The 15,255-nt window shown below is 39.5% G+C and overlaps 1 protein-coding gene across 23 annotated transcripts in view; it reads right to left on the reverse strand.

The window, feature by feature from the left end:
* MAGI2 (membrane associated guanylate kinase, WW and PDZ domain containing 2) overlaps positions 1-15,255 on the reverse strand; it is a 745,411-nt gene that overhangs the window by 32,204 nt on the left and 697,952 nt on the right. For 15 of the 23 annotated variants that reach the window (XM_071803473.1, XM_071803465.1, XM_071803462.1 and 12 more), the window contains 3 exons: positions 14,880-15,069; positions 11,635-11,875; positions 9,711-9,854 (listed from right to left, as the gene is read on the reverse strand). In XM_071803473.1, coding sequence (XP_071659574.1) covers positions 9,711-9,854; positions 11,635-11,875; positions 14,880-15,069 — 575 coding nt within the window. The remainder of the gene's footprint in view (positions 1-9,710; positions 9,855-11,634; positions 11,876-14,879; positions 15,070-15,255) is intronic. The other 8 variants (XM_071803463.1, XM_071803467.1, XM_065829756.2 and 5 more) reach the window with 1 other exon arrangement.

The raw sequence follows: 15,255 nt of genomic DNA on the forward strand, positions 1-15,255 counted from the left end.
TACTTTCAAACACATCAGAGTTATGGAGGCTGTCAGAGAACCAAGATCTCAAGAGACAGTTTGGGCACAAGGCAGAAAAGACCACAGAAAACATTTAGGAGAATTCTTTGCCTCAACATTTGCTAAAGAGGAGGGAGGCAAAGCTCCTGCAGAGGGTCTGCTCACCACAGGGGTGAGTCTGAGGAACTGACTCCAATGGCAGCGTCGGTGGCAACGATTTTTTAACAAACTGATGAAATGGATAGTAAGAAACCAACAGAAATAGATGACTTTCCTCCTCAACTCTAATGAAATTTGGATATGAAGCTGCTGAACTAGTAGCTACAGGACATAATATACTGCCTAAGTCAGTAAATTTCTCAGTAGCAGAGGAATGGGAAGTGGCAAGTGTGACACCAGTCTTTAAAGATGGTCCTGGAAAGTAACCAAGTGAGTCTCACGTTCAATTGAGCAGGCGGAAGGAAGCAGTAAGGATGGTGAGGGATAGTTGGCACATGGATAATAATGATATAGTGGGGAAGGGTCAGTGTGGCTTTTGTAGACGGAAGCCATTCCTCACAGATCTATTTCAGGTCACTGGAGCTGTCAATGACTATATAGATAAATGTGATCTGGTTAGTACACTGACAAGCTCAGAGAGCTTTTAATGGTAAAGCCTTCAGTAAAGGCACTGCTGTGGGATGAGAAAGAACAGGGTCTTCTAAATAAGAGATTAAATTCTAGGAAAAAATGCTTTAAATAAGTGGTCAATTTTCACAATCAAAAGACCTTACCACAGTGATTATTCTGTTCTGCATATTTGTGAAAGGCACGGTGAAGAGGTTGAAGCTGAGAGTTGAGTGATTATAAGATTTGCAGGCAGCACAATACCATGCAGGATTATCAAATATAAATTTGAACTTAAAAGCTCTAAAAGGATAGTGCAATACTGCGTGGTAAAGCAGCAAGTGAAATCCAGTGATGCTAAGTGCTAAACACTAAGTACGGTACAGGTGGAAAATTACATACACAATCAGTCTAAATTAACCATTACTCCTGAAGAGGCAGATCTCATAGTCCTTGTGGTTAGCTCGCTGAAAATGTCAGCCCAGTCGAAAAAGCAAACAGAATATGAACCGTTAGGGAAAGAATAGAGAAAAAAGGAGAAACCATCATTATGCTACATAGGAGCACCAATATCTTGAAAATTGCAGATTGTTGTGGTGCTTCTACCTCCAAATGAATGTCATAGACTCATAAATGTTTCACAGGAGGTCAAAGAGTCTGGTCAGGCAAGATGAAATAGACTGGTAAGCTCCAGTGGGAAAAAGGTGGATATAATACAGGTCAATAGAATAAGGACTGATACGGAGAATGAGGAAGCAATCATAAGATTATTATTTTGTTACATATTATGTTGCTGCAAACAAAAAAAGAGCTTTTTCAAACAATGCAAGCATTTGTCTTTGGAATCCATTGACAGAGTGTATTATGAATGTCAAAAGCATGAGCAAATTCAAATAAATGGTTAAGAGATATTACGCATGAAAATTCTAGCATAAAAAGCCCCTGTAAACTGCTGATTGCCAGCTTCTTGGATCGTTTTATACTCAGTGAAGAATCATTTCATACTTATCCTGCTTATCCAACTTTTCCTATGCATTCTCTACTTGTCCTTGTTGGAGTGAGGATAATGGCCTGCGTGCGCCATAGGGATGGGTCTAATATCTAATATCCTTTTACCTTCATAGGTGATCTCTCCCAATTTCTACTTGTTACAGTTTGGAAAAACACAGAAGAGAAGCTGCCTCTGTCATTCCTGTTGCTGGACACAGTGTTTCTGTTATCAGAGTGGCATCATTTGATGTGTTCATTTTTTTCTAACACTCTTGATTCTTATTTTCATAGAATCATAGAATGTCCTGATTTGGAAGGGACCCACAAGGATCATTGAGTCCATCTCCTGTCCCTGCATATGACAACCCCACAGTTCACACCATGTGTCTGAGGGTGTTGTCCAGTCTCTTCTTGAACACTGTCAGGCTTGGGGCCGTGACACCTCCCTGGGGAGCCTGTTCCAGTGCTCCAGCACCCTCTGGGTGAAGAACCTTTTCCTAATGTCCAACCTCAACCTCCCTTGGCACATCTTCCTGCAATTCTCTTGGGTTCTGTCATTGATCACCAAAGAGAAGAGCTGGGCACATGCCCTTCTTCCTCCCCTTGTGAGAAAGCTGGAGACCTCTTGTCCAGGCTGAACAAACCAAGTGAATTTAGCTGCTTCTCATACGGCTTCCTCTCCAAACCCTTCACCAACTTTGTAGCCCTCTTCTGGACACTCTCCAGTAGCTTAATCTCTTTTTATCCTGTGGCACCCAGAACTGCACCCAGTGCTGCAGGTGAGGCCGCACCAGTGCAGAGCAGAGCAGGACAATCCCCTCCCTGCCTGGCTGGCAATGCTGTGCTGGATGCACCCAGGACACGGTTGCCCTCTTGGCTCCCAGGGCCACTGTTGGCTCATGTTCAACTTGCTATTGAGCAGAACCCCCAGATCCCTCTCCGCAGAGCTGCTTTCCAGCATCTCATCCCCCAGTCTGTATGTACAGCCAGGGTTGCTGTGTCCCAGGTGCAAAATCCAACACTTGCCCTTGTTGAACTTCATGGGGTTGGTGATTACCCAGTTCTCCAATTTGTCCAGATCCCTCTGCAGAGCCTCTGTGCCCTTGAGAGTGTTGACAGCTCCCCCTAATTTTGTCATCAGCAAATTCACTAAGTGATCCCTCAAGTCCTGAGTCAAAGTCATTTATAAAGACATTGCAGAGTGCTTGGCCCTAAGATGGACCCCTGTGGAACCCCGCTAGTGACTGGTCACCAGCCTGACATAACCCCATTTACTAGAACAAGAACTTTTTTAAAAGTTATTTTTTAGACCTGAAAACCATTATAAACCTTCCATAGAATACAGATTGAAATATGGTACCTGCTTGCCACCTATTTTAGTCTTAAAATTTCATAGTAAACTATTTTTAGTAAGATTATTAACTAGTTGGTGTTTCTTTTTTTCTTTTTTTTTTCACAGCTGGCTTGAAGGATTTTGTTTTTAGGCACAGAGTTACAAGGATGCTCTGAATGTGTCAATTTGAGCACATTTTTGCAAGACTCACGTTAATTATATGTGTGAAAGGAATATTCTCTCTCCTTACCTTTCTGTAAACAAATTCTGAAAAAACACAGCTTTTTTGGAGAAATGCTGAATAATAGTTCACCTACAGTTAATTCATTCTTGATTTATTCAGCTTTTACACTGTCAAAATATTCTGGATCTCTGAGGACTTCAGTTTACATTTCTTTGTTGTGCAAACAGAAGAATGTTGATCACCGTTACGTCTGCTTGTCAATATATTCTTCCTTGAGTTCTGCCAATTACACTGACCCAGCACTGAGCTCCTCTTACCGCAGGCTGGCATACAGCTCATATACTTGAGTATCCCAGCTGAGTTCCTGGAGTCCAGATCAATCACACCCACTCTCACCACAAGTGAGGTTGGACAGTGATGTATGTAGTAGGGAATTGGTGTGTGAATGAGATTACCCCAAAGGGACATGCAATTAGGTGGGAAAGCATAGCTAACATCTTCCTGTGCTGTTCAGATGGATCACAAATCATGGAATAAATGGATGAGACTAAGAATATCTTTTGTCTTTGTGTTCCATTGCAATGACAGTATTGGCATTCACTGAACACTTACTATGCAGGTAAGATTTATATTGCAGTATAAAGTAAGCCAGGTATGCCGGAAGTTTTAAGAGTAAATGCTACTTATGTAGAAAAGATTGGCTACTTAAACATCAGGAATCACTCAATATGCATTTGTCTTTCAGATGTATGCACAAGACCTCAGTCAGAGGCTGGTGGAGTACTGTGTGCTCCTGGAGCATAAATCTGTCCCTTATCTGTGGGCATAATGTCAACATTTTATATCTAAATATTAAAAACTTTTTAGTGGGGTTTCTGACAGCCTTCTCAAGCCCACACTCATGTCAAGTGCTCAGCAGTTGCCTCCCAGCACACCACCCAGGGAAGACCCTTTTGCCTCTTAGGACCTGCCACCTTCCTGCTTGTTGTGACTAGTGTAAACTTGTGAGAGACTTTCCAACAACAATATCCACTTTTCTTCAATATTCTGAACGTGTAGGAGAGGCTCCATACCAGTGAGGAGCCAGTGCAAATTGTGGGAACTGCATGGCAACTTGCTCTTAAAGATTTCCATTTACTGCAGAGGATTGAAGAAATGGTAGTAATGTGTAGAGAGCAGAATCACAAAGATCAGGAGGAGGTCCCTTTGTGCAAAGCTACAGGAACTGTATTTGATTTTTGGTACAAAATTTGGCTGTGGAACGGGAATCTCATAAAACACTATACATGGCAGCTCAGCCATTTCTGCTTGGATTTTCTCTTCTCTGAGATGCAAGAAAACAACTACTAAAATTACATTTTAAAAAGAAAGATGAAACTTTATACATGATGAAACTTTATACATGATGATATAGGCTTAAAAGAAGTGTCTGTGGAAGCCATATTATGTTAAAGACTCAGACACGAAATGATTCCTGAATTGGTGGAAATGGATGACTTTGATCTTTTAAAAACCTAGAAATAAAGGTCTGCTAAAAATGGATACAGTGATAAAGTGACTAGATGAACTCCAAATTGAATGTGTACAACAACGAGAAATCAAGAAAGCTGAAATGGAAAAAACCCATAATGAAGACAAAAGAGAAAGACTTCTGCTTTGCGTGGTATAAAAGCTGTTTCAAACACTGCAGGGACATAACAAGCTATAGCTGCTCTAAACTTTGCCTTCTTTTCAGCTCTACCTATCTGTCCAATGAACCCACAATATCTCAAGTGATTTCTGGGTGCCTGACTTGGGACATTCGGGAGTGTCCTGCTCTGAGGAGACAGTTTTATGTTCCTTTGTTAAACTCAACTGCTATACAGTGTTTACAGAGCCCAGACAGATAGTTGCCTACATATTGCCTAGTCCTTTGAGAAGCCTGAAGATTTAGTCTTGATCCTAATTAATTTCTTCCCAGAGACATAGTTAGCAAAAGCCGTCTATTACATGACAACCTACTGTTCAGAAGCCTGGCCTCCAGGATTTTCGAAGAGGATTCAAAATTATGTCTCCTGTGGCTCAAGAGAAGGCTTTAATATCAGGTTATGGGTTTCATATATGCTCTGTCCCTCTTATTGCAAACACAAATGCACAAGTCATGTTGTCCGAAGTTGGCTGACCTCGTCTTTAGGACACTTAGAGGGAAATGTCAATTTTGAATGCTGTTGAATGCTTATACATGGGTTTTGACAGCAGTTCCATGATTTGAAACTTTAGTTCTGTTTCCTTCCAGATATGAATAAGAGACAGGGTTCCTCTTGTCTGCCTGCCTGTTTTGATGCTTGGCTCTTGAATACTGAATTCTCCATTTCTGCCAAGAATAATTCTTGGTGTAGGTGGATAAAGTTTCCTGAACAACCACAAATAAGATTGGTGTGGACTCTATTATCATGGGGCAGGATGAAACACAAAAATTGTGCAAGTTTGTAGAATGCTGTGAACCTGTTCACAGCACAGGTTGGTTACTGTAGTGAGTCTCCCTGCACTGCTCACTCTGCCAGCTACAACAGACCAAGCAAGGCCACACAGAATCCTATGCAACAACACCACAAAAGCTCAAAATTGACACTGTAGGAACTTCCTGTCTCTTGTGTCTATTAACTCCAATTGTGTACAAATGAAACAAAGAGAGGGGCACAGATCTCAGGAAAAACAACAAACAAGAAAAAGTCAAAGGAGGAAGGCAAAGCATGAAAGATATAAAATGCTGCAGTGCCTGTATTTCAGATGTCTGTTCTGCAAATATATAAGAAAAATCTACAAAGGAATGAGAAAAATCAGGTAGCATTAGGAGATATGAGGAAGCTAGAGACAGGACTAGGTGGTGTATGTGGCCTGAGAAAAAAGAGTTGACAAGGCAATGAAACTAGAAATGTCAGAGTTGAGAAGTATGACTTTTAAGGAAGATGTGGAAAAAAGATTGTAACTTATGAAGAAACAAAATGACACAGGTGCACACTGTGTATAAAAAAGCACATTTCGCCTTCATTCTTCATGAAATTCACATCACTAAACCCATTTGTGTAAGGCACTCTGTAACTTTACAGCCCTCAGCCACAGGCTCTTTGCTTGATGCCGGTTTCAATAAACACGCTGGCTGCAGGAGATATCATTCAAGGCAATAAGAGATCTGTTGATCATATCTCACATGTCTAGCAAGCACTACAACCATCCTTAACAATTCTCCTGAGAGCAGTGAGTAGTTCCCCTTCTCTAAGGCGGAAGGGATAGAGATCTGCAGGCAGAGCTCTGCGGATCATTGTCCTCAATATGAGACAAGAATAAAATATGAATTATCATCAGCCTTATCTAAATAGACCTAAAACTGTTGCCAGTAGTGTTTGAATCTTCAAAGGCTGTGTGGACTGTGCTCCACATTGGCTGTGTTGTGTCCTTCATCTCTGATGATTGATTCAACCCAATACTGCAATCACTGACAGTGTGTGTGTGTGTGCCATATTTTTGCCCTTCTCTGAGACTAGGCCTTGCTAAATGCTTTACAGGTAACATACTTCATTATATGATCTGTTATTTTCAACAGCTTAGCTATTTTTTTTTCTTTTCTTTGCTTGTTGGGTGGGAATGATGTTGGAGTTATATGCATTATTTTTTCTGTAACCATGACCTACACCTCTTGTTATCTGCTTCATGTTTTTCTGTAAGGCTTCAGTTAAGTCAAAGTAGGCTGTTCAAGGAGGAGGAAACAGGAAGCAAAACAATAATGGAGATAAGTAGATCATGAGAACTGCTAGCTGGAAAGTGCTGCTGATAAGATCCTACTCCATAAGCACAGTTTACTATCCCCAGTGCTGTAAGCCTAGGATCAGAGAATCTGATCTTTAAAGATGATGGTATATGAAGCGAGAAATCACTAACAGATTTTTGCATATTTTGTGACAGAGATGCATCTGTGAAACAGAGAGATACAGAACTGCAGCAAGCAGGCTGGTAGTCGCAGCCAAGAAATGGGAATGAACCTGCATTTTTGACAGCAGATGTAAACTTAGGAAAGGACATACGGGTACAGAATTCTGCTTCCTCTGCTCATCTTCCCATATACTCTATTCCTTTCAGCAATTACTTTTTTTGTCGTTTTGGTTTGGTTTTCTATTTTTGTTTTGAAAAAGCTCTTTCTTAAGCTTCTGCTGTCCATCAGTTACAGGTCACTGGAGATAAAAGTCTTGCAAGTTCCAAACCCATTTGTGACTGTCAGGTTAAAATGGCTGTTAAACAGGAGGATACAACATAAGATTCAGTGACAAAGCTGGAGGGTAAAACTGATTCCAGAGAAGGATGCTTTTAAGGGGGAGAAAAAATCCAGTTACCGCTGTCTGGCCAGAATAACACTTGTCTGTATATTGTGGCCACATCACCAAAAAGCTTTAAAATAACTTATTTTAGAAAATATACTAACATTTTTCATTATAAGATACAGTATTTTTCCTAATGAAAACACATGTGGTATATTTAGAGTGGATAGTCTAAATTTATTTTCTGGTACTAGTTTATTCAAATGATGCATACATTTTAATAGGTTATTTTTTTGCCTAATGCAGGTTATTATTTGAAATGAACTGTCTCTAAAGGCATTGTTCTATCATCTTAGCCATATGTTTCCAAAAACATGATTCCAGAGCTCATTAAAAGCACAACTTTTTCCTCAACTTTAATCACATTATGGCTGATAACATACATCTGGCTTACGGCTTTTCATGAAGAACAACTGATTGTGATAGTGCTACAGTAAAGAATGAAAATACTCACCAGATAAGATATTCTTGGGTTGGAGTTCTAGCTGCAGCATTAATTCACCTTATTTCACACAACAAATATTGTGGGAATAGTTCTCCGTTGCCAGTTGCCTTTCTGGCTTCCTCAGCACAGGGACTGTTTATGCCATTGCTCCCCTGTGCAAGCTCCCAGTGCCAGGGTTTTGCACTCCCTGGTGTGACTGAGAACTACCTGACTTCTAAAATTCTACCAAGCAGGCAAGTTAAGGGTGATTTGAAGCATACTAAAACTCCTGAGTTATATACAGAAAGTCTCTGACTGTATATTTAGACCGATGACAATGCTCTTTCAGCATGAAGTCAAACTTGGTGAGAGTCTGTGTAACAACTGTGACATTTTCAAATTCTGCTATTACTACTGTACAGAACACAATTTCCATTGCCCATCTTTGTAATTAAATATTGGTTCAACAAGGCTGCACTAATTAGATACAGGAACAATTTTTTTTTGTGTTGACCTTAGTACAACTGAACAGATTAAAACAATTTACTTTGATTAGCTTATTTTTCCTGAACAGAACATGTATGTGATAGATCCACTTCCTTCCCATCGCCCAAAAACTGCTTGACCAATAGACCACTGTGATCATGTATGTGGTCCTTGGTCAACAGACAGGGCCCTTGACCAATGAGATGCCTTGGTTGAGAGAAGTTTCCAGACAACTAGCATAAATGACCACAGCTCAGATTCAACTAGCGTATAAATGGAGCTGATGGAGACCCCCACTGAGTGGGTCTTCCTTGAAGCAGTGGGTCTGCAGTCAAAGACTCTCCTCCTTAGACTGGCCAACTAAGGAACATTCCTTGAGGACTGAGACACCTTGCCAAACTGATAAGGGATCTTTTGGGTATGTTTGAGAGTCTTCACTTTGTAAAAGTAGGAAGATGCACATTTTAAATCATCACTCTAGAGTGCAGACTCTTTTGAGTCTGAATCACCTATATAGTAACTGAACTCCTAATCGGTATCTGAACCTGTGTTTTATACTGTTGTCAAAGTTTTTAATAATTTTGATAAATCCCATTTCTAGCTGGTTTTCTGTTAAACAGTTCTGGTTGGAATAAAGTCTGTTTAGAGCTTATTGCCTTCATAAATTGACTTTTCGGGTGCCCCTGTGACAATGTGTTGTTTTTTTTTTTAAATAATGGAATTTCTTTGGTGAATGCTTTTACACTTAGTATTTGGATGTGGTATTATGATGATTTCTACCAATGGAGGACTCAAATGCACTAAGACCTATGTAGACAAATAGTTACAACTGATCCCTACAAAAAAGATTCAATAATATCAATAAACAAACTTAGCAAACACTATGAAAGCAACTTGATTAAATTAGTAAAATAACACAGACCAAGTCTTAGGTTTTGTAGCTATCCAATAAATGTCATATAGCTACCACTTTGCTTTTGTGATTACAGACATAACTGTTAATTTAGCTGATATTATCAAAGAAATACCAAACTTTTTGTCAGAGATTTTTAAGTTGCTTAGATATGAGTCAAAGAATAATGAGAAAAATGTATAAAACAGTAAAAGGTGCTAACAACAAGAAGTAATACAATTATTCCACAAAGAAACTACACAGGCTTACTGTATGTTTCAAGTAATTTCTTCAGCTCTTCCAGGACAAGTTTATAATATTAAAGGTCTTTGGCATTGGTTCTTTAAAATCTGATCAGAGATTAAAAAGCTGCTTCTCTTTGACCCCATCAGCAAACATATCTGTAAAGGCTGAAAAAAAATGTTACAATACATTTTACTTACCCTCATCCTTCCATTTCTTATTGCTGGTCCATCTTCTGCTAACCTCAACACATACAAATCCATTTTGTACTCTCTTCCTCCTCGAATACTAAACCCAAAACCTTTGGCTCCTTTCTCCAAATCTACAGTGAAATAATCAAAGTCCTGTATAGAGAAATACAAAATGAAAGACAACCATATGAATGCCATGGTATATATTCAAGAAAACTTCAAATACAAGTCTTCAAAATCCATCTATCCAACTGTTCCCAGCAAAGGGACCTTCAAAGTATGCTTCTGCACTGATACTGGCCATTTCTGAAAAGAGACTTTAGTAAAATGTAAATGCTGAAGTCTAAACCACTCTGAGAGGATGTCATCCAGCAGTTGCCTGGTATCAAAAGCTCTCTAGATGGCTTCCAGATTCACCTTCAATACATTCATGGTACCTAAGTGTGTTTATATCTATGGAAGAAGTGCTGATTTGAGGTATCAAGCAGTTCTTGTATAAGCACCATCACAACTAAAAATTAGTATGAGAGACATCTAGATGCCCCATCCCTGGAAACATACAAGGCCAGGCTGGACAGGGCTCAGAGTAACCTGATCTAGCTGAAGATGTCCCTGCTTATTCCAGAGGGGATGGACTAGATGAACTCTAAAGGTCTCTTCCAACCCGAAGTATTCTATCATCATACCTCCTAAATTTCCAGCAGAACTTAACATGATCAGCAGGCATGGAGTCACAAAGTACAGTGACTCTCATCACTTCAGTTAAAATGTGTTTGAGGAGGAAGTGGGAAGTAGGAGATCTGAGTTTCACCCTTTCTGTGTCCTGCAGAGCCTGAGATTCATCTTTCCAGTTTTTCCTTGGTGGACCCTAACTACCACAACATAGAAGACTCTGGGCAGGAACTTCCTTTGTTGCTTCTGATCCATTGGCAGCCAGGAATGCAAGAGCTATGGGAGTGTGAGGAAAATGAGAGTAAGGGGCTGTGGTTAGAGAACGAAACCAGAAATTGTGAGAAACAGGCAATCTGGGCATCTCTGTAGATGCCAAGAAGCATCTTATAGGGTATGTATATGGGGATGGTGATTTGCTATTTAATACTGAAATGCATAACTTTTTCAGACGGTTCCCTGGAGTTCTCTGGGTCCCATTAAAGAATCTGGATGTTTTCATTTATATGGTTTATGTGTCTGGCTTTGAAAATATGGACATAAAGACCATCTATATATGGTTCTGGCTTACACTGTCCAGAAGTTTACAATCCCTTATTTAATACATTTTTGGAAATTCTGAACTTTGGGCTAAATCCTCAGATCTTCTCAGCTGTCAGTAACTATTGGTCACCAGCAGTCTTGTCCAAAACTGGTCATCTAAGCTTTATTTATTCTTTCTTTATTCTTGGAATTTGTAAAGTCATGGCTGATGTCAAATAAACTAGTTGCACGAGCTAGTTTGTCCTCATCCAGACTACCACCAACAGAAATGTAACTTTCTCAGTTTTGATTAACTTCTATTTATTTCTTTATTTATTAATATTAGATAAAAATCTTCAACGATGCTGTAGAAATGCAGTCTGACCTTAGTACATCCACTGTTTGATGACTGCATTATGTTCCTAGGGAAAAAAAGTCTTTGCTGATGCAAGGGCAGCTTGCTTTAGCACTTCTATTTTAACTCTCCAATACCTTAAAAATAGCATTTGTTTAACATTATAGTTGCACAGTTACAAATACAGTGTTATTTGACAGATCACATAGTTCTTCACTAATATTAATGGCTGTGAATTCATTTCCTCTACAGAAAGTAACCAGGAGTAAAAACAATAAAGGTGCCTTTTTCATCTGTAATGTCAGCTTTTTAACCAATATATGTGACCACTCCCAACAAAACCTAAAGCTTTCTGTTTAGGAGTGCTCTAAGTGTTTCAGGTTGTACCTGGGGCTGCCTGTACTCTGACAGAGGGTACTGCCTGGTGTCGGGTGAATGTTGCCTGTAATCCATCAAGGGTGGCTGCCTGTAGTCGAGCGGTGGTGGCTGCTGGTAATCCATCACTGGAGGATGCCTGTAGTCCAGCGGAGGCTGTCGGTAGTCCTGGGAGGACTGCCTGTAGTCTGTAAATGGAGGTTGCCGAATGTCAGGTTTCACATCCTGCCTGGCTTTTACTTCTGACCTATAACTGAGAAAGGCAAAATGACTGAGTTTCAGAAAGCAGCAAAACATTAAAAATACGTATTGTATGCAATATTGAAGAGTGAAATCAAGCTGCCTGAGTGTAAAATTGCATCAATTTTTCACAGAGAAGCAAAACTTTCAAGGGTAAATTGTCGAGGCATCCAAAAACAGTGAGTGTTTTTGAAACATGGACATAAGCAATTTTCCCTTAGGTCACACTGTGCAATTTTACAGCTCGTAGCAGTGAGATCAGGATTAGGCTCAAAGGGGCAAGAAGAGGAAAAGCATCCTGATTCCCACTTATCTTGCCTTCTTGAAAGATGAAACTGCATGTGAAAACACCTGCAATACTACAAAATAATGCACTGAGTTTATAAAGATTTCTATAGAGTAAATGAAACATCAGTGCAGACATTTATAAACCCTCTTTCATTGACGTAAACTGTTTTTATTGTGAACTTCTGAAGATTAAATAAGGATATATTATTTGTACCAGCTGTTATCTTTTTGATGTAGTCTTTGATATGTGCATTGTTCTTATTATTTCTACACACTCCCTGTAATGCTGTCTGGCTACCAGCCCATAGCAGGTCATATCAACGGTTACACACAGAAGTAACACAAAGTGAAAGGAAAACAAATTTGGCTAATGAGGAATTAATAATTAATAAAATTTTGCTTTAATTGGTAACTGGTTACGGGAAGATGAGTTCTAATATTTCAAAGAAAAGTGACTTTCTGTAGTACAGCAACTAGTTCATTAATTTACTCACGGGAATGAGTGGCTCCCTTACCACATGGAAATCAGTGCATTATGGCATTTCACACTTCAGGGTGAATTATGGAATATTTCTTACTGCAAACCTCTGTGCCTCAGCTGTGTAACATGCTGAATGGGCACAAAGGAAGTTCCGAACATTTTTAGCAAGGTAACTCTGTAACAGTGGTTTGAGTTAAATTTAACAAAATTTTTCACATAGTGGATGTTACTACAGCATCCCCTAAGTGATGAAGGAAATATTTTTTTTCCTGTACAGGAAATGTAGACTTTGAACTCTGCTTTACTATTGGTCTGGAAGTTTTCAGTCAACCAAGTGACCATGTGTGTACATGTACACATACAGATACATGAACTCATATAAACTATGAAAGGGATTTAGAAATGTACTTACTGATTTAAAAAAATTACATTTTGAATAAATGGAAGCATTGTTTTTGGTCATGTTAATTTATCTATGAGAAGATAACCTAAATCATCTAAACATTTCAAAACATTTCAGATATGTTTCACAACTTCATTACTTTATTAGTACAGTTACAGTAACATTACGGCAAATCTTCCTACACACTAGCTTTAATTAGCTAAATGTCTAATCAGACACAAAAATACCAGAACTATTTCCCTTTGGCTTTTCTGAGAAGATGGAAATAGTCTACTGCCACAAGTTCTTTTAAAACCTGTACATGGCATCTATAATAAGACCTGCATGTATACATGCAATCCTCTTACTTTCTTTACTCAATATCATCATCCTATAAAAGGAAGACAGAGAATGAACAGGATTACAGTGATACTGAATCTTATTAATATTGGAAGCAGAAATTCTAGTTTTTAAACTTCTTATTGTATTTAGATTTTGATAACGAAACAATGTATTTGACTATACAAACAAGCTGTAATCTGACATATAAAATCTAATGAAAAATGATGCTGTATGAACTAGTAATAATGGAACTTTTTCTGGAATAAGAGTCATCCTTAGGCAGGCTCCCAATACATGTACATTTACAGCTGTATCCCAGAAGATGGTGTTTTTATTTACAGTTGGAAGCACTGTAATTTTTGGTGAATATGTAAATGGTGACATGATCTATTATAACTTATGCTTTTCAGTAAAACTGTCACAGAATTTCTTTTTGGAACTTTAATTAATAGAATTTAGTGGTCTCCTCTGAAAATTTCAAATTCAACAGACATTCGATACTGACTTACAACTGCACAGAAAGACTTCTGTGAAAGCTCTGCATTGGATTTTGTCATAAACATGTGTCTCCCAGTAGATGATCACTTTTGGAAAAAGTACTCAATGAAATACAAGACAAAGAAATTTGCCAAATGTGACTAATTGAGAGAAAAATAATTTTGGGCAAGTGAAAGTGCTACATCTGTTAAGCAAGGAGAGTTAGAGGGCAGAGTGCCTAAATCACAACTGAACTCAAGTATCCCCAGAAGCAAAAAGTTCCAGTTCTGTAACCAGCATCTGCTATTTGGGGAAGAGGGTCTTGAAGAGGTATGTGGGTTACTGAACATTAGCATAAAGACAGTCAGTGTAATCAGCCTCATCTAGCATCCCAAAAATTTGTCCAAAGACTAAATAGTGTTGATTGAGGATCACAGAAACTTGTATCCTCTCACAGCCTGAGCGTGCTTTTTATATACACAGCTTTCAATACAGTTGGTCACAAAATTCCTGTCTGTCTGCCATTCATTTCCGTCGCAGACAAAATTTGTTAACGCATATGCATAAATTACACAAGAAAAATTTACTGGAAAATGATACAACATAGACTAAGCCTGTTACGAAAATGTCTTCAAATATCTTCCTGAGTACAGAACCCTAATAGACCAAAAACAAACAAACAAAAAGACATGCAAGATAATGAAAAAAATAAAGTACACTTCATGATCAACCACTGAGATACCCATACTTTGTAAGCTCTAGTTACACAAGAAAACATGTTAGCAATTAAATTACTAGTGAGGAATACCTCAGCGTTTAGTTCCTTGGCAAACATAACCTGATGCAGGTTTGAGGAAGTTTAGCTAGATGTATTTCATACCTGAGTAAGACTTTCAGATCATCCTGGCATGCACAATTTGTGCTCTGCAAGGGCAATCACGGGGCTGTGGGGCACCAGAGCCCCACAAGCGATGGCTCACAGCTGCTGGGAACATGATGAAGACCCAGCAGGAGGCTGTCCCGCGGTCCTGGAGGAGCCGCTCTTACCTGTTCTCGTGTCCCTGCAGCTGGAGGGGCTGCGGAGGCGGTGGCTGGGCCACGGGGCTGTGCTGGGCCACGGGGCTCTGCTGGGCCAGGGGGCTCTGCTGGGCCATGGGGCTGTGCTGCTGGGCCATGGGGCTCTGCTTCTCCGAGCCGGGGGCCGAGGCCGGGCTGTTCAGCTCTGCGTATTGGGAAGCTGGAGATTAAAGACCTGTCACAGCACGGCATTTAATAAAGGGCAAAGGTAGGCAATAATCGGTTTTGGTCACACGCTACCTCTGAAAAATTTATGCTTTGTCGCTTTTACTTGCTTGGGTTATAATTAGATTTTAAGACATATGAACCTAATGGGCTCATTTTGATAGTCAGTGGGATCTGAAAT

The sequence above is a fragment of the Patagioenas fasciata genome, chromosome 1 (genome assembly GCF_037038585.1).
Source record: "Patagioenas fasciata isolate bPatFas1 chromosome 1, bPatFas1.hap1, whole genome shotgun sequence".
NCBI classification, from domain to species: Eukaryota; Metazoa; Chordata; class Aves; order Columbiformes; family Columbidae; genus Patagioenas; species Patagioenas fasciata.